General features: G+C 36.1%; 4 protein-coding genes across 9 annotated transcripts; 2 read left to right on the forward strand and 2 right to left on the reverse strand.

Annotated features, from left to right (window-relative positions):
• Positions 1-4,077: 4,077 nt before the first annotated feature.
• On the forward strand, positions 4,078-7,215 carry eef2kmt (eukaryotic elongation factor 2 lysine methyltransferase). Of its 4 annotated transcripts, none has more exons than XM_084435062.1 (8): positions 4,078-4,356; positions 4,461-4,514; positions 4,582-4,662; positions 4,763-4,864; positions 5,347-5,513; positions 6,373-6,620; positions 6,815-6,964; positions 7,073-7,215. In XM_084435062.1, the coding sequence occupies exons 1-8, from the start codon at positions 4,270-4,272 to the stop codon at positions 7,171-7,173; spliced, it is 990 nt and encodes a 329-aa protein (XP_084291188.1). In that variant the 5' UTR covers positions 4,078-4,269; the 3' UTR covers positions 7,174-7,215. The 4 variants fall into 4 exon arrangements, with proteins under 4 accessions (XP_084291188.1, XP_084291189.1, XP_084291191.1 ...); XM_084435063.1 differs by having other exon boundaries at positions 5,380-5,513; XM_084435065.1 differs by lacking the exon at positions 4,582-4,662 and having other exon boundaries at positions 4,152-4,356.
• A 93-nt stretch (positions 7,216-7,308) lies between these two features.
• On the reverse strand, positions 7,309-10,506 carry alg1 (ALG1 chitobiosyldiphosphodolichol beta-mannosyltransferase). Its single transcript, XM_084435053.1, has 13 exons — positions 10,219-10,506; positions 9,950-10,027; positions 9,750-9,853; positions 9,518-9,666; positions 9,343-9,432; positions 9,115-9,225; positions 8,855-8,976; positions 8,724-8,762; positions 8,225-8,284; positions 8,035-8,145; positions 7,799-7,913; positions 7,634-7,709; positions 7,309-7,546 (listed from the first exon to the last, which is right to left on the reverse strand). The coding sequence occupies exons 1-13, from the start codon at positions 10,490-10,492 to the stop codon at positions 7,409-7,411; spliced, it is 1,467 nt and encodes a 488-aa protein (XP_084291179.1). The 5' UTR covers positions 10,493-10,506; the 3' UTR covers positions 7,309-7,408.
• An 810-nt stretch (positions 10,507-11,316) lies between these two features.
• On the forward strand, positions 11,317-13,934 carry cUnh16orf89 (chromosome Un C16orf89 homolog). Of its 2 annotated transcripts, XM_084424619.1 has the most exons (8): positions 11,317-11,548; positions 12,179-12,331; positions 12,418-12,568; positions 12,658-12,775; positions 13,178-13,340; positions 13,428-13,532; positions 13,635-13,712; positions 13,802-13,934. In XM_084424619.1, the coding sequence occupies exons 1-8, from the start codon at positions 11,359-11,361 to the stop codon at positions 13,903-13,905; spliced, it is 1,062 nt and encodes a 353-aa protein (XP_084280745.1). In that variant the 5' UTR covers positions 11,317-11,358; the 3' UTR covers positions 13,906-13,934. The 2 variants fall into 2 exon arrangements, with proteins under 2 accessions (XP_084280745.1, XP_084280744.1); XM_084424618.1 differs by having other exon boundaries at positions 13,428-13,712.
• On the reverse strand, positions 13,934-23,101 carry ift70 (intraflagellar transport 70). Of its 2 annotated transcripts, none has more exons than XM_084424599.1 (19): positions 22,967-23,101; positions 22,738-22,803; positions 22,322-22,531; positions 21,711-21,767; positions 21,438-21,573; positions 21,041-21,145; positions 20,833-20,961; positions 20,498-20,547; positions 18,540-18,692; positions 18,338-18,403; positions 18,017-18,070; positions 17,856-17,921; positions 17,626-17,696; positions 17,239-17,449; positions 16,436-16,507; positions 16,215-16,318; positions 15,727-15,805; positions 15,089-15,218; positions 13,934-14,696 (listed from the first exon to the last, which is right to left on the reverse strand). In XM_084424599.1, exons 1-19 carry the CDS (start codon positions 23,018-23,020, stop codon positions 14,560-14,562), a joined length of 1,950 nt encoding a protein of 649 aa, XP_084280725.1. In that variant the 5' UTR covers positions 23,021-23,101; the 3' UTR covers positions 13,934-14,559. The 2 variants fall into 2 exon arrangements, with proteins under 2 accessions (XP_084280725.1, XP_084280724.1); XM_084424598.1 differs by having other exon boundaries at positions 17,626-17,702.
• Between the last annotated feature and the right edge of the window lie 27 nt (positions 23,102-23,128).

Below are 23,128 nucleotides of genomic sequence, written 5' to 3' on the forward strand. Positions count from 1 at the left end.
CAGACTGACTTTATTTCTGTCAGACGTCTACAAAAGTTTTTATTGAGAATTAACAGAGGTTTAAAGGTGAACTAAGTAACTTTTTTACCTTAACTGAACAGCTTCGGAGTCATTGGAATGGTTATAATACTTATTTCGGGTTGAATGGTGGTAGTTTCGCACCCCCCTGGTGCCCGTGAGCGGAAAATATGCACTTGCAACTTTGGGGCGGCGGGCCGCCGGCCGCCGCGTCAGGAAGTATCGCGTGATATCAGGTCTCGCGATGTAAACAACTGCTTTACGGCCAAAAGAAATCTGCTAAAATGCCGTCATTATTGCGCTCCCTCACGCTGTTCGAACCCGAATGAAGAAGACGTTTTAAAGAATGTCCCATCTGCTTTGATGTCGTTGATCTACTAGCCTCTGGTGTCTGAGAATAGCCAACGAGTTTTTACAACAGTGTTGTCAAATATCTATTCCGAAGCTGTGGGGGAGCTCTAGAGAGAAACCTGCGAGCAAAAAGCGAGAATACAGCGAAGAAATCCCGAAGCTACTGAGTGCTGCTTTAACTCTAATGTGTTTCATTTGAAGTCACCATAACAGTGATCAGTGTTTCCATTAGTTGGGCTCTTAACTCTTATTATATCTTTTGTCTTTTTTTGGCCGCTGTGACAGTGTGTTTGTCAAACACATTTGCAGCAGCAAAGAAAGCTAAAGTGAAATGATATCAGGTGATGATGGTTACCTGTTGATGGTTTTATAATCATCATAAAATAACCTCATTAACTGATGTCTTTTGAATTTAACAGTTGTGTTGTTCCATAAATATTTTCACATCACAAACCCTGTGTTACTGCAGCATGAGATCCAGCAATATTATAACAGTCAGTTTAAATCTTTTAATAAACATGAGATCAAAAACTAAGCTTATTAGAGGTGGGCGGATCGATCCTAAAATATCGATACTTCGATACTGACGTGGTATCGAAAAGGATCGATCCTCACATAAAAATATCGATCCAAATGTGTGTGTTTTTTACCAGTAATTTTTATTAATTTAGCACGCAATTCAGTGCGTAAAATAAGCTTCTAAGTGGAAAAATAAGCGAATATTAGCGGATAATTGTGTAGGATAGAACTTTTTCTCCTAGTCATCTGGATACAAGACGAAACCAATCAATCACAGAGAGCGTTCGATGCTGGTGCTTCACTGAGCTCACAGGCACGTTTGGGAAACGAAGCCTTGCTTAGATGACAGAGAAACAATCGGGAGTTATTTTGCAATAAACAAAGCAAAAGTGTATAACGGTTCAAAATGTTGAGGACAGTAAGATTTTTTTTAATGAAATTAATATTTTTATTCAACAAGGATCGATGCATTAAATTGATCAAAAGTGACAGTCAAGGGTTTTTCACTGTTAAAAAAAACTACTTCATATAAATGCTGTTCTTTCAACTTGGTTCATCAAATAATTCTGCATCATGGTTTCCACAAAAAAATATGAAACTGTTTTTAACATTGATAATAAGAAATGTTTTCTGAGCTGTAAATCAGCATATTAAAATGAATTATCATCATAACTGGAGTAATGATGCCGAAAATTACGCTTTGATCAATTGAATAAATTACAGTTTAGTATGACATAGAAAACAGATAGCCTATGTTAAATTGTAATATTACAGTTTTTACTGTATTTTTGATCAAATAAATGCAGAAGAGAATAAAAAATCTTACAGACCCCAAACTTTTGAACAGTATAGGCTAGTGTACAATAGCACTTTTACTATAATTAGGGTAGTTTTGTAAAAGTCACTGACTAATAATTATAGGCGAGTTGAGAGCACAAATCACAAAATATTTAGTAGTCATTAAAACGTTTTCAGATTTAGCATATTAATGATGCATTCACCTCATAAATCATGACACACTGCTCTAGCACAGGAAAGTGCATACAAGTTCAAGTGCATGCTTTTAAAATTAAAAAGTATTGGTATCGGCGATACTGGCCCTGTATTTACTTGGTCTCAGATCGATACCAAAATTTGGAGTATCGCCCACCACTAAAGCTTATGCTGACAGACACAGACATCAACAATCAGCGTATGAATCTCAACAATGGTGACAATCACAAATATTTAAACAGATCAATTCAGAACATCACTGAAAAGCTACTAATTCACAGCAAAAAATAAAACAAAATATTTAGAATTAAACAAAATTATAGTACAATTCAGCTGCATAAGTTATCCATGTTGCAATGCATGCTGGGAGTTTTGTACTATGCTGGTACCCAGCATGCATTGCAGCAAGGCACTTTTGATTTTCACCATTGTTGAGATTCATACGCTGATTGTTGATGTCTGTGTGTGTCATATTAAACTGACTTTTGCCTGCTCATGTTTGTTAAAATCTAACTGATTGTAATATTGCTGGATCTGATGCTTCAGTAACACAGGGTTTGTGATGTGAAAATATTAACGGTACAACACAATTGTTAGATTATAAAAATCTCAGTGAATCAGGCTGTTTCATGATGATTATAAAACCATCAACAGGTAACCATCATCACCTGATCTCATTTCACTTTAGCTTTCTTTGCTGCTGTAAATGTGTTTGACAATGTATGTACATTGTGTGTATGTACAATTTGGGCAATTAGCATTCACTTCACTTGTTGTTTAGTTATCCATGGTAATTAGCATACAATGAATTGACTTGATAGATTAATCAATAATTGTATAATATATTGTTACATGGAAGCATATACTGACTGGTCTTCAGTTTAAAACAATGAGTGAAAGCTGTACCACTATGTTTTATGCAGAAAAATAATCATAATAACTATATTATTGAAACAAGTTAAAGTTTTGACAATATTCCAACCTAGATATCACCAAGTATAAATGTTTTGGTACCAAAAATAATGAATTAAAGAAATAACTGACTTTACGTTGAATTCGACAAATTTTGGGAGGGTCATACATAAAATTGGTGATTTTTGTACCTTAAGCTACCCACTAAGAATTGCTATCATGCATTTTTGTGGTCCAGGGACATCCCTCTGTTGAATAAAAAAGAGCAACATTGGTGCCCTCTTATGATACTAATTTCTGAAATTTGGGGGTCTGCCTCACGGACTACAAGGGCTATAGCCTATGCAATTTAGTGCTGCACGATTAATAATATCGCAATCGCTATATATAGCGAAATATTGCAATATTGCCGTACTGGAAGGAGGAGAATTTAAAAACTTGATTGCTTGGGGAATAAAATAAAATTTAAACCTATTTTTATTTTTTTTAGGGCTGTTTACGCAATTATTGTTATTATTGCTAGCAGCATCTGTTAATTTGTGTCATCCTTTAGCTAGTGTTATGATCCCGCTCTTATTCATGCAAATACTTTTAATTTAAACCATTCATGCGCGACAAGACAAAAAAAGATTTTCCCCAAATCGGAGATGGTCCTCACTGCAGAACATGAAATCCACGGGGAGGAGTCGGATCCAGATCCAACTCCTCCCACCTTACATATACCTAAACCTACCCATCTCCACCCTCTGATCCCTAAACCCACCCCTAAACCCACCAATCTCCACCCCTTATATCTGGATCCAACTCCGCCGCCCGGATCTCGTGTAGCCTACTGCATTGAGGTGCTACTGGAAAATCGTGCAGCCCTAATGCAATTTGAAAGAAACAATGTCAGTTTACACAGTCAATTTGACAGTTTTATTGAGTTTTAAACAGTGGCTTACTCTTTTTCCCCCAATCGAAAACACTGATTAACTAGGGTAAAAAAAAAAAAGACTGAACAACGGAGAAAATGAAAAATAATAGCCTAACTGATCTCAGGATTTCGGTTTTGTCATCTGGTCAGTCAGAGAATATATTTAGAACGTATTATACAATTATGCACAAGCAATAAAATGTTTTGGCAGCTGCAGCCTCAGATAATTGCATGTCCATCTTAATCATCATATCATGCCAGATGTAGAACACTTTCTAATAAATGGTTCAACATTAATAGGCTTAGCCTACATTTATAAAACACTTTTAGAAAATAACAGAAAACTACTTGCTGAGATTCACGTGGGCGAGGCATAGTACGTGGTCATATGATTCTGCTGCACAACCAACCCGACGGTGGCGCTCGAACCACAACATTTCTGGACTCATACACACGAAGAAATTCACCATGGTATCGCACATGCATCTTCCGCATACTCTAGTAATATCAGTAGCAAGCATATTTGGGTGTTTTAAAGAGATTAGCTATATAAGAAGGAAATGGGCCACAAAACTAGAAAAGACGTCATACATTCCTTTCAAGTGAACTTCTTCGCTATGGGACTTTTAAATACATTTCCATGGGATGTAAGTAGCGCATTGACTTGCAACATCAGTGTATTAAACATTACTTACGATTGTTTTTTTTATGTCTTCTTTTGTTCCATGATTAACACAAAATGTTTTTGTAGTCTTTAGACAAAGAACTTACAACTTCAGACATCATAATGGACATTCTTCAGAAGGTAAAGAAGCTACTGTGAAAGTGAACGAATGAGTCAATTAATACAATTAAAGTAACTTTTTTTGCAGACATGTTTGCATCCCATTTGTCGCAAGAGTCCCCCCTCTTTAAAATACAGAAGACGCTTCCTAACAGAATTGATAAAAAGGGTTGGCTTTGTTTCTTTACATAACCTTATAAAACATGTTTTACACTTTTTCTACTGATTTTGAGATACTGCTTGTTTAATTTGAAGAATTATTTTTGTAGCATGAGATGATAGCTGCTGAACCTCTGGATGAACTGTATGAAGCGCTTGGCAAGCTCATGTGTGCTCAGGAGGAGGATGTATGCTACAAAACCTACTTTCTGGTAAGTTAGATGATATTAGAACTGGACCTTATTCCTTATAACAGTTACAATATGTGACCCTGGACCACAAACCCAGTCACATGGGTCAAATTTCTGAAATTGAGATTTATACATCATATGAAATCTGAATAAATAAGCTTTCCATTGATGTATTCTCTGTTAGGATAGGACAATATTTGGCCGAGATACAACTATCTGAAAATCTGGAATCTGAGGGTGCAGAAAAATCAAAACATTGAAAAAAATCACTTTTAAAGTTGTCCATTTATGTTCGCAATTGTGCTGCATTCACTCACAAAAATAAACTTTTATATATTTACAGTAGGAAACGTACAAAATATCTTCATGGACCATGATCTTTACTTAATATCCTAATGATTTTTTGGCATAAAAGAAAAATCGATCATTTTGTCCCATACAATGTATTGTTGGCTTTTGCCACAAATATACACGTGCTACTTGTGACTGGTTTTGTGATCCAGGGACACATATCAGAAAGTGTTCGATCTCAAAAGCCAACAGGAGATGCGGTTAGTCTAGCAGAGAACGTGGCCCTCATCGCTCAGGGAACCACAGGTCTGGTTACCTGGGAGGCCGCCCTGTACCTGGCTGAATGGGCTCTGGAAAATACACACATCTTCAAAAGCAAGCAAGTCTGACACTTCACAGCTCTCTGGTTGATTACATTTGTTGTTTCTTTATATTATATCATTTTATGTTATACAGTGGATATATATCCACAAATCTGAGACAACACTGAAAATCTGGGATTACCGCCATTTAATGTTTATGTAATATTTTAGCGTTTTGAGGGGGGGAAAGAAATGTGTAATAAAATTAATTAGAAATACTATTGCTCTGTCATTAATCAAGTAAAAATAATCTTAAGTCACTTAAATTGATAATATAATTAGTAATTTAAAATTGCATTTAATTATATATACACTACTGTTCAAATTGTTTTTTTTTTTTTTTTCAGAATGGATACATTAAATTTTTCAAAGGTGACTCACTGACTTTTACATTGCTACAAAATTTATTCCCAATGAATGCTGTTCTTTTGAACATTGTATTCAAAGAATCTTTAAAGAAATGTATCATGGTTTCTACACACAAAAAAAATTTGGCAGCACAACTGTGTTCAACATTGATAGTAAGAAATCAAATCAGCAGATTAGAATGGTTTCTGAATTATCATGTGACACTGAAGACTGGAGTAATGATGCTGAAAATTTAGCTTTGGCGTCACAGGAATAAATTAAACTACTTTAAAATAGAAAATAGAATAAAATGCTATTTTAATTTGTAATAAGATTTCACGATAAAGCAAAGATTTCTTTCAAAAACATTACCGACCCCAAACTTTTGAACAGTAGCGTATGAGAAACAAGAACAGAGTGACAAGCTACTTATGAAGGTCTGAATAAAGTGAAGTGACTTTATTTTGTTAATTGTTTAAATTATTACATTTATGCTGCCATAAATTTACATTTGGGCTGTACATGCAGGACAGTGCTAGAGCTGGGCAGTGGAATTGGACTTACGGGCATTGTAGTATGTCGATCATCCAGCCCAACCAAATATATCTTCAGCGACTGCCATCAAACTGTGCTCCAGAGGCTGAAGGACAATATCACAAACTGCTTAACTAACTCTGACAGCAACAGTGCATCAGTGAGCGTGGAGGAACTGCACTGGGAAAATGTGTCTGATGAACAGCTGCAAAGAATACAGGCCAACACCATCATTGCTTCAGGTGACACAAAACATGTGTTTTGTATATTACACACATAAAATGTGAATATTGTCATTCACAAATGAAATACTTTCAAGATTACACGCATTATACTTTCTAATGTGATTTATTCTAATTGAATGATTAGAAGGTCTCTGAATAACATATATTGTCTGAGAAGTCTTCAGTAACATTGCTCTGTTTGTTTGAACCAGATGTGGTGTACGATCCTGACATAATTGCTTGCTTGGTGAAGCTGCTGAGCAGGCTTCTAAACTGCAAAGTTCAAGAAAACCATCCTGATGTTTACATTGCATCTACTGTACGTAACCCACAGACGTATGACTGTTTCAAGGAAGAATTGGGTAGGTTTCATACTATTAATACTTTTCTATTCCATTACACTATTGGTTTAAAACATTTTCATTATTCCTGATTCTTCATGATAGATGAAACATTTCATTTATTTACAGAAAGGGCTGGACTGAGACATGTCATCATGAAAGATTCTGTTGCTCAAGTATTTCCATACAACCGAGCCTCCACTATAGAAATGATCAAAATATATGTATGACAAAAACGATCTCTTTGTAATAAAGTGTTTATTTACATATTATTTACAAGGAAAGTGTGCTTTTTAATCTCATATTCAAGTCTTTCCCAGTAGCATTGCTGCAATCCTGATTGTCCCATTGTGGGGACAGTTAGCTTAAAAATATGTACCCTGTGCAAATACCTGACAGTAACTTTCCATAGAATGGGAGTCAAAGGATTTGAGAGGATGCTACATGAGCCCATCACCTAGATGGTCAGTCGCAGTGCTCTTTAATAAGCGGAAGGACGTTTTGGTCCCAATTCTCATTCCAGCGCTGCTGCCTACTTTCCCTTAGATTCTTCCTGAAGATGCCCAGTTTCCCCTGATCACCAGGGAAGTCTGAAAACAGAAGCTACATAGATACCAGAATTAGCCGTGAGCATTTATCACAAGGGATTCAAGATATTGAAGAGAAAAGTCTTGATCTTAAATGTCTTGCCTTTAACTGTTGAGACAGCTCATTGGAGTCTTTGAAAATGAGCCCATTCTCCTCGTGTTTCACCAACTCATGCAAGCTAACAAGATACAGATAATGAGCAGATGTAACTGTTCCCTGCATGACACCTAACATATGTAGTTAGCATAACGGATCTCACAATCTTACCACCGAAAGTGTATGGCACAGACTGGAAGACAACATCCAAACATGTCAACCACTTTCATCGGAAGGTCAAGACCACTGGAGGATTTGTGCAAGCAGACCCCAAGATCAGCAGAACCTGTGCCGAGAACAGCAAGCTCATGTAAATGCATGTATTTTAAGGCAAAACAACCAGGGGTCAGCAAAATGTGAAAACCTGGACTATGAAGTTTAAATGGTTGATGATGAGTTCCACGTACCAAGTAAAACTGGATAATCCTCTGCTTCCAGCCATGGAGTGCAAATCTTGACATGTTGAAATTCTTTAGAGTCGATCAGCTTCTTGTAATACTCCTTCTGAGGACCTTTACCTGTATTGACAAATCAAAGTGTTTGAAACATACAAACACAGGCTGAACATTTATTCATATTAGACTCAGTGTTGTGTACCTGTAATCACGCAGACCAATGATGGAAGTTTGTCCTCTTCCTCAACAAACTTCTCATACTCTATTGGAGATGGAAATAAATCAGATGTTGGAGATTACATAGTCTAATAGGTTTTAAAATATTGAAAAGATGAATATATAATAAAAACACTAATATTGTAAAATATTATTTATATTAGAATTTAAAAGAACAGTTTTCTATTTTAATATATTTTTAAAATGTAATTGTGATGGCAAAGCGTGTAACGTGATCCTGTTTTGCTTTTTCTTATTAATGTTGAAAACAGTGCTGCTTTTTTCTTTTCTTTTTTTGTGGAAACTAATACACTTTTTTAGGTTCTTTGATTAATAGAAAATTCAAAAGAACACAATTTATTTGGATTTTCTTTTATTTTAATGCATCCTTGCGGAATAAACATACTAATTTGTTTGAAACTTTTTACTAACTTCAAACTTTTGAACAGTAGTGTATATGGAGAGATAAAAATAATAATAATAACCTTGAAGGGCTTGTAAAAGAATTGAGAAGTCTTCATCCTCTGTTAGAGAACATAAATAATGAAGAGTTAGGACATTTCAATTAAGCGAACAAAGGACAACATCCCTATAGCTCAGTGTAGACGGCACTGACCCGTCCAGCTGGTGCTGCTGATAAGCAGAGCAGGTCGTCCAGCAGAGCGCGTCACAGCACCTGTATGAGTGTTTCGCTCTGTGAAGGCTGTCAGTTCCATGTGCTCCTTAGTGACATCAGAACTAAGAAGTTATAAAGAGGAATATGTAAAGCACTAATAAAATGACAAAACCTAAATGGGAACAGAGCTGACTGGTATTAACTACTATCTGTGCGATTTAATGGAATAAGAGCAAATGGCTCAACATGAAAATACTTACCTAGGCCTAAATGGTGAATAAACACTGCTCATTCTGACAAACAGCTCATGTTGAAGTTTCAGAGGTGTTTCTCTGAATATCGAGGGTGGCTTGTCATATAATGTGGTTGCCCTACAATTGCAAGATTAATAAACTGGCTTGTCTTGTAAAGAAATTCAAGTTTTATTATTATTACTATTAATATTATTTGATTTAATAAAAAATAAAACAAATTTACATTAAACATACTCAATATTCCAGTTCTTCCGAAGATCTTCCCTCATTGCGTTAGTGACACATAAGTTATGATCCGAGAAACATCCAAAGAGTTTCTCATACCTGCCAACACAAAGCACAGTTCAGACATTTTCCAAATACCACTTAAAATAGTGTCTTTAAGAGATATTTTTCATGTGTTACTTACCATTTTGCCACCGTAACAATTAGATGATTCTCCCCATGAGTAAGAGCCATTATGGAGTATCCATAGTTGTGCCAGTCTATGATGAACTGGTTTCCCCTGAAACGACTGGCCACCCATGCCACTGCTATAGCTGGCAGTCCTGGAGGGTTCTATGGAATGCACAGATGTGACTTAAAATTTCACTTTAAGACATAATCAGATATCAAAATTACTTGATAAAATAGACAGACACCTGCATAAGGATATAGCCTTGGTCCTCAAGCTTCATCAACACATAGAACAGCTGGAAAGACTGGAGTATCACCTTTGAAACATACCTGAAAATTTTGGGGCCAACTGAAAGGAAAATGAAGATTACATTCTTTATATCAGAACGACTGTCCATGGTCTGTTGTGCTTGCGGGTATTCTTTATATTATATGTTTGTGTTACCTCTAAGCCCCATTAGTTCTGAAATAGGAAGTATGTCTATCCTGTCATCCTCAAGAATGTCTTGATGAGGTTTAGAACCTATGTGAGCAAAATGCCAGTGTTAGAGGTGCTAAAAACTAGCACTGTGACCTGTATAATGCATATCTACGTGATTTGTCGTTTATTAGCATTCCTTACAGACATGGGGGCTACATTTATGGGCATTTGGTATCATGCATAAAAGCAAAAAATTGATGCAATGAGAAGTCCATGCGTTAAAATGTATATACCAAGAAAGCCAATTAAGGTGACACTGTATCCATGTCTGCTGAGAGAGAGCGCATGATACTGCATGCGAGGACTGCGCCCTATATCTCCCAGCACCAACACGCAAACGTTCAAATGTGCAAGTTCATCTCGCCCCCTTAATCCACTGGCTAGTACAAAAATAAGCACCACTACAGCGACCGGTAGAAGAGCCCACGATAAGCTTAGCCCCGATAAAAGTCCTAAAACAACCAATGAAACTGTCACCACAGCTACTGCCGCATTGGCATCCGCCATTGTGTTTTCCTGACTATGACGTGGCTTAAAGTAGGACATGAAATTTAAAGAGACACGAACCACAGCGAATACACCTATAAATTGCATTAACATTCTTAAACAACATGTCAGTCATGTCGTTCGTACATTTTGAAGGGATTTTGATGTTAATAATCGCTAAAAGTATACAGTTCCTAACAACAAATTAATTAAACAAACATTTGAATAATTCTGAATGTCATAATTCATCTGTATGCTTTTATTATCATTGCACACATTGTGTAGGCTATATATATATATTATATTATATATTATTTACATATGTAGCTTACAACATGAAAAAAGTAAATATTAGAAACACTAAAAAATTAGAAGCCTAGCATATTAAATTCCATAATCCAATCATTAACAAAAACGTAAATTTCAAACAATTTAAGAACCTACCAAAAAGAACTGGTCACAGGTAAAACATGTAATATAATAAACTACTAAAATATTATATTTGCGGCTTGCAAATATTATTATTAGCCTATTATTATTCCAGATGTTTTTGATGTTATCGTCAATGCAGAAAGATGCTTTTTACAGATGATGTACAAACAGAGAACCATAAAGAAAGAAAGAAAGAAAGAAAGAAAGAAAGAAAGAAAGAAAGAAAGAAAGAAAGAAAGAAAGAAAGAAAGAAAGAAAGAAAGAAAGAAAGAAAGAAAGAAAGAAATTATTATTTTTAAGCTAAAGCAATTATTCAAACTGTGGCACCCCACGGTTTCAGGGGACCTGAGTCACGTGATGGATTTGCTTAGTCAAACAGCTTCGCCTTTTAAATAAGGAAAACAGCTACTGGATAGACTACTCGTCCATTAACGTTTTGCCCCGTTTGTTTTTTAATGTTCTATATAGCTCTTAAAATGTGGTTTCCTTTCCTTGTACTTATCTTTCTCTCGTCTACAATTGATTTATCAAACCAGGATGTGATTGATAACATACTTATGAGTTTATCCAAGGGAATCACATACTTTGATATGCAGGGCAGAAACATCAACCTGGACGGTGTTGTTGGATACATAATACTTCAAGGTAAACCATTATGTTACAGTTTGAATCTATTCAAACAGGCTGTGTTTTAAAACACGTTTGTTTGAGTGCCATAATAATTCAACTTTTTTTATTGATTAGCCTATTATAAGTTTGCAATGTAGCCTACAGAACAAAAACATCTTTCATGTAGCTTTTCAAGAGTCTTATTTTAATGGACCGATTTACTTGACACTGGACTCGGTTGTAAAATTAACTGAGCCCAGTTCGTTTCAGGATTGTCGATGAATGTCTATCAGTAATTCGAGTCTGTTGAGGTTCTCCTCGCGCAATCAGTGTTGTCTTTAGGCGCCACTTGCGCTGTTAAGCTATATAGCCCAACCATATTGTTTCTTAATGACTTTTTAAACAAAACACTAAAAAAAAGTATGATTATATTTGTGATACGTAAAATCTATTCCGGTTTCTGTAATCTTTCTAATTACTGCACGTTGTCTGAGTTGTTTACAGATTTATAAAGTACATTTTTAGAACCTCAACGTTTTATGTTGACCTCCTTTTGGAGGGTTCAGTGCTTTATATAAAGGGCCCCCATAATCTGATGGTTTTCTGAAGTAAATAATCCATCGAGGTTCACCACAGCCGTATCGTATGTCTGTTTATATAATTCAGCGCAGCTGCGGAAGGCAACACGAACTTGGCCGCATTCGGATTTTTTGAGTCTCTCTCAGCGCGCAGCAGCTGTTTCAATGCTGAAGAGACTGAACAAGAGCCTTTCTACTGCCGTCAACGCTCTTCAGGAGACAGACCCCAATTACTTCAAAGGTAACACTCATTACTTTGAAAAGAAACCCTATTCAAAATCCAGTCTAATAATGACATAGAAAACCTGAACTGTTTCTCCTGAGCAGAGTTTGAGCCCATTTTGCACAGCTCCTTTTGGTCCCTGCCTGCAGAATGGGGCTCCACAGACCCCTCGCTGGTTTATACCTCAGTGAAGTCTATGGAGTGCTATGATGAGCACCTGAGTGACAAGTGCATGACTCTCCTTCTAGGAACATGGTAAGACGATTGTAGAATATAATAAAAATACAATCAAAAAGGTATAAATATCAGTCAATAAGGTAGCCTAACTGTTATTTTATTGAAAGGAAAGACAATGGAACCCCATGTATTGTGACTAAGTCCTGTAGAGACACAATGACACAGTTTGGATGTCCACACTATTCCCTGTCCCACCAGCTACTGTACTTCATGATAGGAACAATGGTAACCACTCTATTAGTCTTTACTATTGTATAAGCAAATGATTGTTTACCTTTTGTTAAAGGCATAGTTCACCCAAAAACAAATATTTACTCTCACCCTCAAGTTGTTCCAAACCTGTATGAGTTTCTTTCTTCTGTCGAACACGAAAGAAGATATTTTTAAGAATGTTGGTACGCAAACATTTGATTGTCCCCATTTACTTCCACATAGGGAAAAAATACTATGGAAGTCATTGGGGACCATTACCAACATTCTTTAAAATATCTTCTTTTGTGTAGTAAGTGATGACAAAATATTCATTTTTGGGTGAACGATCCCTTTAAGAACAGAGAAAGTAAAGCACATTTCTGGTGTACTTTGAGGTAAATCTGTGTATCTTCAGTCTGACACTTGTGTCCTCAGAAAGGGTGCTCCAGAATGCTCAAGGGGGACCTGAGATTGTCTCGTGTCAACATAACTGTGGAACATTATAAGAGAATCTTCTGCACCAACATGATAAAAAGCAACCAGGACATTTTCAAGAATGGTCTTACTGGCCAAATGCAGGACATCTTCATAGAAAACAGTTAGTATATGCTATAGAGTGAATAAGTTAATGGAGAAAAATTCTTATAACATCCACTTAATGCATTTTTTTATTTTTTTTTTACAGTTCTTTTATGTGGTTTAGAGGGATTCTCAGACTTCTATAAACTGGACTGGTTACAGTCTATTTTAACATGGCAAGACCAAGAAGTGGGTTGTTTTGGCAAAGAAGGTGAGTTAAATCATGTTAAATATACACTTAAAAATATCCTAATAATGAACGGTTTAAATGACCTTTTAAACTGTCAATTGCGATATTGTTTTTCCCCCTCAGAGGACATCTCCCAGATCTTTGAGGAATTTCTGGATGCACCCCACAAACGGGTGAAAAGAAGGGAAAAAACACTGACAGGTGTTAGTTTGCTCTTAACGATGCAGTCGTTAATACAAATGAAGAATTACTTCTGTCTGAAACTAACTCGTATATGTTTCTTTTCATAGATGGCTGCTCAAGTCATATGACAGGAGTTGCAGTGAGCACATTAGGAGGTTTTCTCAACTATTACCTTTCAGAACAGGACATAACGAAGAGACCCTTAATTTAAGGGCCATGCTTAATGAGATAATGGTCCCAGAACCCCGATTTCCTTCTTTATCAGGCTTTAGATGTACTTGGTATTTATTCTTTCCTCTACGATCACTTCTCTGTGAATGTGTGGTAGATTTAATGCTGTCTAGGTGAAAACACACGATGCAAAGAAGGGCAAAATAGCCAGGAAAACTTTTACAGGAAAATACCTTTTAATAAAATCAAATTAACAAAATGTATACTTTATAATAAATAAAGAAAATCTACTATGATACAGTTTTTATTCTGAGGAAAAATAACCAAACTGTACAATTCTAATGCCTCCCATGTTAAAGCATTGAGCATAAAAGGTTAAATAGAGGCATCATTTTAACATGAACAGAGCTTAGTTTAGATGAAAACAAAAATGCCCTTCTTTGGTTAATATTTTCTCTTTCATGTTTGGAGGGAGTGAACCCCTGTGGGCTCATTATTACAGAGAATGCATGCTTAAAAATGCATGTTTGACTTTAGTCCAGACACAGCATGATCTCTCCAAAGCTGCTTAGAAAGTAGCCATGTTGAAATGTCTTATTAGTCAAACCATCATCAATGCCAGTGAGAAAATTGTGGCCTGTGATGAATATTGTCCCAATATCTTGTTCTAATATAGATATTTGATGTGTAAGGATTACTCATTCCATCCTGTGACTTCATAGAAGAGAGCTTTTATCAGGCGAGATTCATATGTGACAGTGTTCTTGCCAATGTGTATGCGGTCCTCCTCCAGAGGCTGCTCTATGATGGCAGGCACATCTTTACCGTACACTAGAGGGGAGGGTTAAAAAAGTAATTAGTCCCATGGAGAATCTCAGGATTGAAAATTAATTAGCATCTCAGCTTTCAGAAAACAGCATTTCATCCCCACTGATTTAAACAATCAAAACAACAGTGAACTCATAATCACTGGATTAGATTTTGATGCTTTCCGTATTACAGGAGGATTATAGCTTTGCGCTGGCACAGTCCAGCTACATTTGAATACAGAACCTGTTTTAGGAGGTAGGGGAGAGCCGGGACAGTTGAAACACTTTTCAGATAAATGTCGTTTTCTAAGATAAGGTTACAGATAGATTTGTTTATTTTTTTGTGATTAACAACTTCCCGGCTCTCCTCTACTATCTGTGGGATCAGACCACTTCTTTAGAGGAAATACTTACATTCACAGTGCTCAAGGAACTGAATGCACTCTTGCACCACTGGATCCCTGAGCATGATCATGTGTTTGGCCATGTTTTCCAGTAGTGAGAGAAAACATCTCTTAGCATAGAACCACGTGTCTGTTCCAAGCTAAAAACACAGGACGTCATTGTCATCCCAAGCACAAATAACTATATATTATCACATGGCAATCACATCAGTAAAACCAGAAAACATTGGTTGAACTTGAGGCTAAAGACCTTGTCACCCTAAAAAATTCAACATGTTTAGAAAGCATCTAACCAAACATGATTTTTTGGGGGGGATTTAAATGTACATAGTCAGTACAGACTCCTGGGTGACAGGAGACCAAAGGCAGAGATGGGGTGCAAAAGGAAGTGCAGTAGCAATCCAGTGTTGTACATCTGCTACAGTGTCATGAGAGCGAGAATGCTCTTTGAGTAACACTGTTTATGCAGCTGGATACAGTCAAGACCTCTTCAATAGATATTTGTGAATACACAAAAATAACATGTTGAGGACGGTAACTGAGCTAGACTGAGAGAAATACAGCAAGTAAGGAATATGAAAGTGTATGTGCTGCCTGAACACACTAAAAATGGCTTTTATTAAAAACATTCAATTAAATATTGATTACCTTTTTGTTGTATGGCTCAAGACTCTTTATGACACGAGAAATACCAAATTCATAGTTCCCTTTAGCACAGTACAAAGTCCTGTAAGAAATGATGTATTATAAGTATTACAGATAATCATTCTAATATGCTGTTATAAATGTTGATAACAGCTGCTTAATGTTTTTGTGGAAACTGTGATCTTTGTTTTCAGGATTATTTGATGAATAAAAATTTCAATTTGAAATAGAAATCCTATCTTTTTTAACTGTCTCCTTTGATCAATTTAATGCATCTCTAAGTATTAATTTTCTTAAAAAATAAATTAAATAAAAAAAAGATACTGACCACAAACTTTTGAACAGTAATTTACAGACTGTTCTCATAATGTCATTGGTTTATAATTTCAGAAAGAAAAAGTAAAGTGAAAAATAGTACCTGTACACACTGGATTAGATACAAAATGTTATTATGGGTTGATTTAACAATTATGTAAAAATATTGTACGTACCCGATTACAAGGTTTACAATACACAGATGAAATACTTTTTTGTCTGGCTCTTCATAAGAGATCTGCTCCTCTTCTTTCTCTATCTTCCTCATCAGTTCCTCTGCCTGTACACACAGAGAGGTGGACCAGAAGGTTAAAATTAAATTAAATAAAAATATGATGAAACAAGGCTGCTCCAATTAGTATTAATATTTATATTGAAATAAGATTCTAATTTTTACCTCTTCATTTTGGCTGGTCATGATGTATGACACGCACAGGTTAGCAAGAACAATCGCACTAACGTTAAGGATCTACGGGACAAAATGTGACAATCAATTTCAAGGATTCTAATAACAGACACTCTTTAAAAAGAAAAGAAAAGAAAAGAAGAAGAAACATCATGCTGCAAACTCCATGCAGTCACACAGCAAGACTCCAAGAGTCACAGATCGTTTTACCGAGGGTTTTGTTTTGCAGGGACACTCTTGAATGTTACACTGTTCCAGCTAGCAAGCAGAGGAGCAAAGAACACGTTTTTATTTTTTAAATGTTTAGATTTGTTATATAATTGTCTGCTGTGCCAAGTACTTCAACATAGAAATGTGACCCACCATCACAGGAAATCTTATACACAATAAATCCATGAGTCATCAAAGATGAACTACATGTCTTCAGATCCCTCTTGAGTTCAGTGTTACCATCTTATTTTAATTTGTTTAAAAACACAACTGGATCCCACTGTTTATGCTAAATACTACTGGTTGTTTTTTAATGACCAATCCAAATACAGATATTTGCAGATATACATAGAACTGATGAAATGTCACTAATTTTACACAATATTTACTGATTTATATTAAATATATGTATATAAAAAAAGGGAACAATCTGTTTTCAAACTAGATTCTTACTAAATTACACTTCTGATTTTCTAAATTATCATCCTACAGAGTGCAGACTTTCTGAGGACTGACTTTATTTCGTAAGTTACCATTCTTATTTTCATCTAAAAGAAAAGCGCATTCAGCAACATCATACTTACATTATCATAATGCTTCTTAACGATGGGCTCATAGAAACCAATGGCTTCTTTATATTTGTTATCTTGCATGAAGAGCACATGAGCAACATTAAGTTTCCAAGTATCATGCTCATTGCAGAACTCCAGTGACTTGTGGAAGATTTTTTCCACCATGCTGTAGTTCTCGCGGTTCCAGTAGATTTTGGCCTGTGCCATTAGCACAGGAATGTACCTTAAAAAAAAAGTTAAGAAAAACGTATTTATATACAGTGACCATTTTACATTCATTTACATAAATGAGGTAAGGAACAGAAATCTAAGAATGAAGCTTTAGTAATCTCTTCTTATGAAAGTTGCTTTGGATAAAAGCATCTAAATGTAATAAATGTAAATGAATCTTAAGTTTACCTCTCAAGAACCTCGTCATAGTCTTGGACATATTTTTTTAAGGATTCGTCATCCCGATTATGCCTTGCTTCCTGCACCTTAAAGGAAAGAGATTTTAGTTTCTAAATTCGAATTAGCCTTTTCAGTGTCAGACACACTGATTTAATGGTGTATTCAGGGAGTGATTTTGACACAAGCAGACATAAATAGGCTACTGTGAATTCTTATAAGGGAAAATGCCAAGCTGTAACCTGTTTTGTAACCTTGCGTAGTTGCTCAGTCAGTTTTCCAGCAATTTCATCAAATTTTCGGAAAGCCTACATCACATACAAAGTTAAATTAATTAAAAAACAAAAAACAAATGCTCACTAGGTACTTGCCAACTCAGAAAACTCTGCAAAAGATCACTTACTTCCTCAGGTGCTGTCTGGCATGTGATCATGGCATCCAAGAACTCATAGAGGTACTATAAAGGAGAATACAAAAATGAGCCCAATAGTCTTGATGCGAGTTCGGACCGATGTCAATATGAATGAGGCAGCTCTGTCATTATCACCTGGTGTGTTATTACTTGCAAATGCCATATGGCCACATGAATCAATGTAGATGTTATTAATGGAATGACTATCTGGGCTAATAAAAAGTAGAGACTTGTTTCTACATGATTGCATTTTCTAATTCTAAAATTGTGCTGATGGGAAATAAAATTGCTACGAAATAATTTCTGCTTTACCGGTGTGAGAAACGTGTAAGTGAGATGAGCATTTTCAGCCAAGACATCTGCGGCGAGGTCAAAGTACTATAGATGGAAAAAGCAAAGAAATCTCACTTCTTGAAAGAAAAATACAATACAGTTTCTTTAAAGCTGAGTTGCATAATTTCTATGCCACTAACCAATTGGTTTCCTGAACACTCATCAAATGAAGTACGCTCACCTCGTATTTACAGTAAAGTAATAATAAATTGCCAAAAGTGATAGGAGGGAAGGGGTTTTGCTGAAGGAGAAAAGCAAGTTTCTCAAAACCCTCTGTGGGCTTGGTGTCAATGTTCATTAGGGCCTGGTTGTGAAGAGTGACTGGATCCAGCTCCTAAATGTAAAAAAAGAGATACAAACAAAGGACATAATCATCATTTCTATGGTTGATAGACTTCCAAAATAAAAGCATTTCTTACACATAGAAAGAGACAAAAAGAGTAAAATAAGGATAACTGCTATTGACATAAATTAGCTTTAAATTGTCATATGTACTAATGGTAAACCATCACAGTGACATTCTGGTACACTAGAGGGCAGCATATGTTCGCTTGTGCGTTTCTCAAAAAAGATATGCATGAAGAGTTATTTTTCAATAAACTAACAGTGAAATTGCACTGTATTATTGTTAGTTCAATCCAAAATTCTAAATCGTTCTGAAATAGCAACCATGTGAATATTGTATAGCATTTGCGCTGGTGCATTCCTTGCGCTAGTCCTAGCTACAGATGTAGTGTTTAAAAAGAACTGTCCTACAGGAAGAAACAGTGTATTTAATGAGTGCTTATGTAAGATGGATCACTGTTTGGACTCATTAACTTTTAGGAGCCAGCACAAACTAGCACAAAAACATGTCCCTGCAGCCCACCGTCATTCCAGCCAGCAGGTGTGAGCTTACCAGCTCTCACAATACAAACCCCTGCAGAAAAGGATTAAACCTGCACCAGAATCACAATAACAGCAAATTCCCAGTGCATAACTACAGACAATCTTCTAAGTAACTTATATTGTGCTATTCAAGTAAAACTGACTTGGTTGTTTTCTTTCTTCTGAAATGGACGGCACATGGTCTGTCAATATAGGATAAAAGTTCTGCAAGTGTGCATGTGAACTGGCATGCCTATGACATTGATTCACAAGAAGCTATCCTGCAAGAGTGAGCACGCTCAGATCAAACAGCATAACTAATGAAGAAAATATTCTCTTGACAGGCATCTCATCTTATCCGGCAGCCTTTGTTTTCGGCATTGCTACAGAAATGAGAAGAACTAAATCACCTGGAAATATACTGTAATAAAACAGTAATGTGCTATGAATACATTAACAGGTGCTTTTGGTGGTCAGATTTAAATCGGACAGCACTTGAATGCATTTAAAGTCAAGTGTAAATCAGATTGTGTGTGGATCACTGATTTCAATTGACGAAGTATAAATGCCACACGGTATAAATGCAAATGCATTTTGATTAAAGCAATATCTAATGATCACGTTGATTAAATATCATATAATGAGGTGGCGCTACAAATAATAATGATCCATCACTTTGATGGACTAGGTTGTAAATTTTTTCATCATGCTCTATTTTTATCAGTCTTTAAAGAGCTTTTGCAGCTTCTTCTCTTTTTATTCTGCTTGCAAAGTATGAATAAGTCAACAGACACTGAGTTCTTGCAATCTGCTCACCCAATTTAATGAACAATATTCCATAAATGATTTCACTAGACCACACTTAAAATCTCAAATTTCTCTCCCCAAATCCTTGCTCACGTTTCCCTCATGATCTGTTTTTTTTTTGCAGAAGCACTTTAAAATGTACCTTTTTCCTTTTTCTTCTGATCTAATCCCTATTAGCATCCTTTACTTTTTAGCGGGACAGCACAATAGACCAGATACTTTATGAAAAAAATTACTGTTTTACTGTTACTTTAAAAAATTCTGTAAATTGCAGAAAACATATGGTAATGCAACCTCTGATGCAATATGTAAGTGCTGTTTTCCAAAAGAATGGATAAGTGCGAACAGACACATTTGAATGCAGTTCTGCTAAACAATATCCAGACACTATCCGGATAGGAAATGCATGCGAATGCCAAGTGTCAAGGGGGCAAAGTGTTACCACAGAGGTGACATTTTTAGTACCTCTTCTGATCTGGGGGGCATGTCAGTCAGTGCTTCTTGTGCTGCAGCATCTGCAAAAATATTTAGAGATAAGAGGCCAGTATCACTGAATTACATTCACTGAAGTTCAATAGTAGTAACTGCTAGAGTAAGCAGTCAAAACAGAGCACTGTATCACCCCATGCTAAATTTTGCACAAAGGCACTGAGCAAAACACTGAATCCTGGGAGGCCATAGATTATTCTAATGGTTTGCGGTTTATTATACACTATGAATAAATAGAGTGCACATCAAAAAGTATATGATAGGAAGGCGCCAAAGTGAAACATCATGCTGGATGGTTTATCTATACTTACAGTTCTTCAGCTGGTATTCAATAGCTGCTTTCAGATTAAAGGCTTCAATCAAAGCGGTTTCATGCAGGACAAGGGTGTTGCCGACACTTCTTACATCAATGCCTTCTGTTGTCATTCCAATACTGAGTTCTATAGACATAAGAATCATTCACTGAAATTAACAGTATAACATTGCACATCTAGCACAAAGATTTTCTGTTACACGTACCTGGATGCTCTCTGATTCCACGTTCAATAATTTCTGCAATATATTTGAGTGCTGAAGCGTACTGCTTTAAACTGTAGTAACAGAGTGCTATACTGTATGCCAGATCTGTAACAGAAAAAAACAATCAGACATAGTCCAGCACAGCTAGTTTTAGAAAACATCACAGTGTCAAAAGTTCTCCATACCGCATTCATTTCCATAAAAATCAAAATTACTACCTTTACGCAGTGTGGTCAACCAGTCAATGTTATGTTTTGCTACTCTTGGCAAAATAAATTACTGGGAGAGACCAGTTTGTGCGTTTGTGTGTTTTGTCTATTAAGCTCCTGCATGCAGACACCACAAACACGCACAGTTATAATTCAACGGAACCAGTGCTAAAGAAGCTCATGCTCACCTGGCTGGTAGCCCAATACGTTCATGGAGGACATAAACTTTTTGCAAGCCTCTTCATACTCGCCCTCCTTATAAAGCAAACATCCGAGATCCACATCGTAGTCTGGATCATCCTGAGGCAACTGCTCAACCAGAGTCTGGAGAAGCAATACCAAATATTCCAACAAAATAAACGTTCATGTGGTCAGATGGTGATTCATTTTCCACATGGAAGAAGGAGAGGGTTTGGAATGGAATGAGGGTTAAAAAATGATGGAAGAAAGAAAGATGTTACCTTTGCTCCCGAAAAATCTTCCTCTCCATATTTAATGGCAGCTTGCAGTTTGATCATCTGTTTAGAATTAGGATGAATAATGATATTTATTTTTTAAAATATTATTATTTTTAAAAGGGATACAATGTGACATGTTATGATCTTCACAGTAAACAAAAGAGAACTGTTATTTTAACTGCCACTACTGTTTAAAAATGTGGGGACGGTAAGAATTTTAAAATGTTTTTTAAAAAATAAGCCCCTTATGCTCACCAAGGCTGCATTTATTAAAAAAAAATTGGGGTTTCTCCTCTGATCTTTACAGATGCTGAGCTTCTTTGTGACTTTAATCACTCATGATGAATCTTCTTATCATAAAATGCTAAATTTACCATAAAAATCTAGGATACCTTGTAGGAATCCCAGAACTGTGGAGAACTCCTCAAAATAAGGCACCAAAAATAAACAATTAAAAAAAAATTTTTTGATCTTTTTGTGACAACTGCAGTTTCGAGATAGATGGTCACATCTACAAATTTGATGCAACAAGCAACTCAATAACCTGTGCTGCAAAACTGCAAAACAGGTTTAAGGTTCTTTGCAGATGGGACAAAACTTAATAAGTGTGTTACCTTAGTATGACTAGCTGTGCTGTCTAAGAGAAATGTAGCCTTCATGGCCTCTGGGAATGCACACGCTCCATATAGAGACTGGGCGTAGTAAAGTTTGTAGTCTTCCACCTCTGGGTGAAGCTGTGTCAGCTGTTCATAACACTCTGCTGCATTAGTGAAGTCCTGCATGTGATAGTAGCAGTAGCCTAGGAGAGACAGAGCAGCCCTGGACTGGACATAAACAGAGATTGTCAGATCAAATATCAATATACTATGGATATATAAAGGAATATATATATATATATATATATATATATATATATATATATATATATATATATATGGTAAGGTTTCCTTAACAAAAAAGAGCACAACTGGAAGCAAAGGACGTTTGATTCAATGTAAAGAATGAGTCCAGATTGACTCCTGTAACTTACTTTAGTGTGTTTCTGATGTTCTTTGCTCAGAATATGAATTGCGTCTCCATATCGCCCTTCTTTGATCTTATAAAGAAAGAAATAAGGATTAGTAAAAAGCCAATAATTTCGATAAAACTACACACGCTTCGCTAAAAGCAAGCAAATAGCTTAAGAGAACAGTAAGTTAGTAGCTGCTAACGTTAACTAAGCTAGCCTGTTAGCTTGTGCAGCTAAGTTAATCACTGACCATTTTGTACACGGTGGCCGTGTATTCGCCGTCTTTAATCGTTGTTAGCGGCATTATCGAACACAATCGCTACATGTAGCTTTATCCCATAAACAAAAACGTCAAGATTAATAAAGTTAAAGATGTAGCCTTCTGTGTTTTCAGAGACACGACGCAACCGTG

This window comes from Rutilus rutilus, assembly GCF_951802725.1.
Source record: "Rutilus rutilus genome assembly, chromosome: 1".
NCBI classification, from domain to species: Eukaryota; Metazoa; Chordata; class Actinopteri; order Cypriniformes; family Leuciscidae; genus Rutilus; species Rutilus rutilus.

Coding starts and splice junctions, on each gene's coding strand:
- alg1 (XM_084435053.1), bottom strand. CDS start 10,492: ATGGCGGATGCCAATGCGGCAGTAGCTGTGGTGACAGTTTCATTGGTT. Junction 10,028..10,218: donor CACCTTAATTGGCTTTCTTG/GTATATACATTT, acceptor TTGCTCACATAG/GTTCTAAACCTCATCAAGAC. Junction 7,710..7,798: donor TGTGCCATACACTTTCGGTG/GTAAGATTGTGA, acceptor GTATCTTGTTAG/CTTGCATGAGTTGGTGAAAC.
- ift70 (XM_084424598.1), bottom strand. CDS start 23,020: ATGCCGCTAACAACGATTAAAGACGGCGAATACACGGCCACCGTGTAC. Junction 17,922..18,016: donor GCCAGACAGCACCTGAGGAA/GTAAGTGATCTT, acceptor TATGTGATGTAG/GCTTTCCGAAAATTTGATGA. Junction 14,697..15,088: donor GTTCCTTGAGCACTGTGAAT/GTAAGTATTTCC, acceptor CCTCCCCTCTAG/TGTACGGTAAAGATGTGCCT.
- cUnh16orf89 (XM_084424618.1), top strand. CDS start 11,359: ATGTTCTATATAGCTCTTAAAATGTGGTTTCCTTTCCTTGTACTTATC. Junction 12,776..13,177: donor ACTTCATGATAGGAACAATG/GTAACCACTCTA, acceptor TTGTGTCCTCAG/AAAGGGTGCTCCAGAATGCT. Junction 13,713..13,801: donor AAGGGAAAAAACACTGACAG/GTGTTAGTTTGC, acceptor TTCTTTTCATAG/ATGGCTGCTCAAGTCATATG.
- eef2kmt (XM_084435062.1), top strand. CDS start 4,270: ATGGGCCACAAAACTAGAAAAGACGTCATACATTCCTTTCAAGTGAAC. Junction 4,865..5,346: donor GCTACAAAACCTACTTTCTG/GTAAGTTAGATG, acceptor TTTGTGATCCAG/GGACACATATCAGAAAGTGT. Junction 6,965..7,072: donor CTGTTTCAAGGAAGAATTGG/GTAGGTTTCATA, acceptor ATTTATTTACAG/AAAGGGCTGGACTGAGACAT.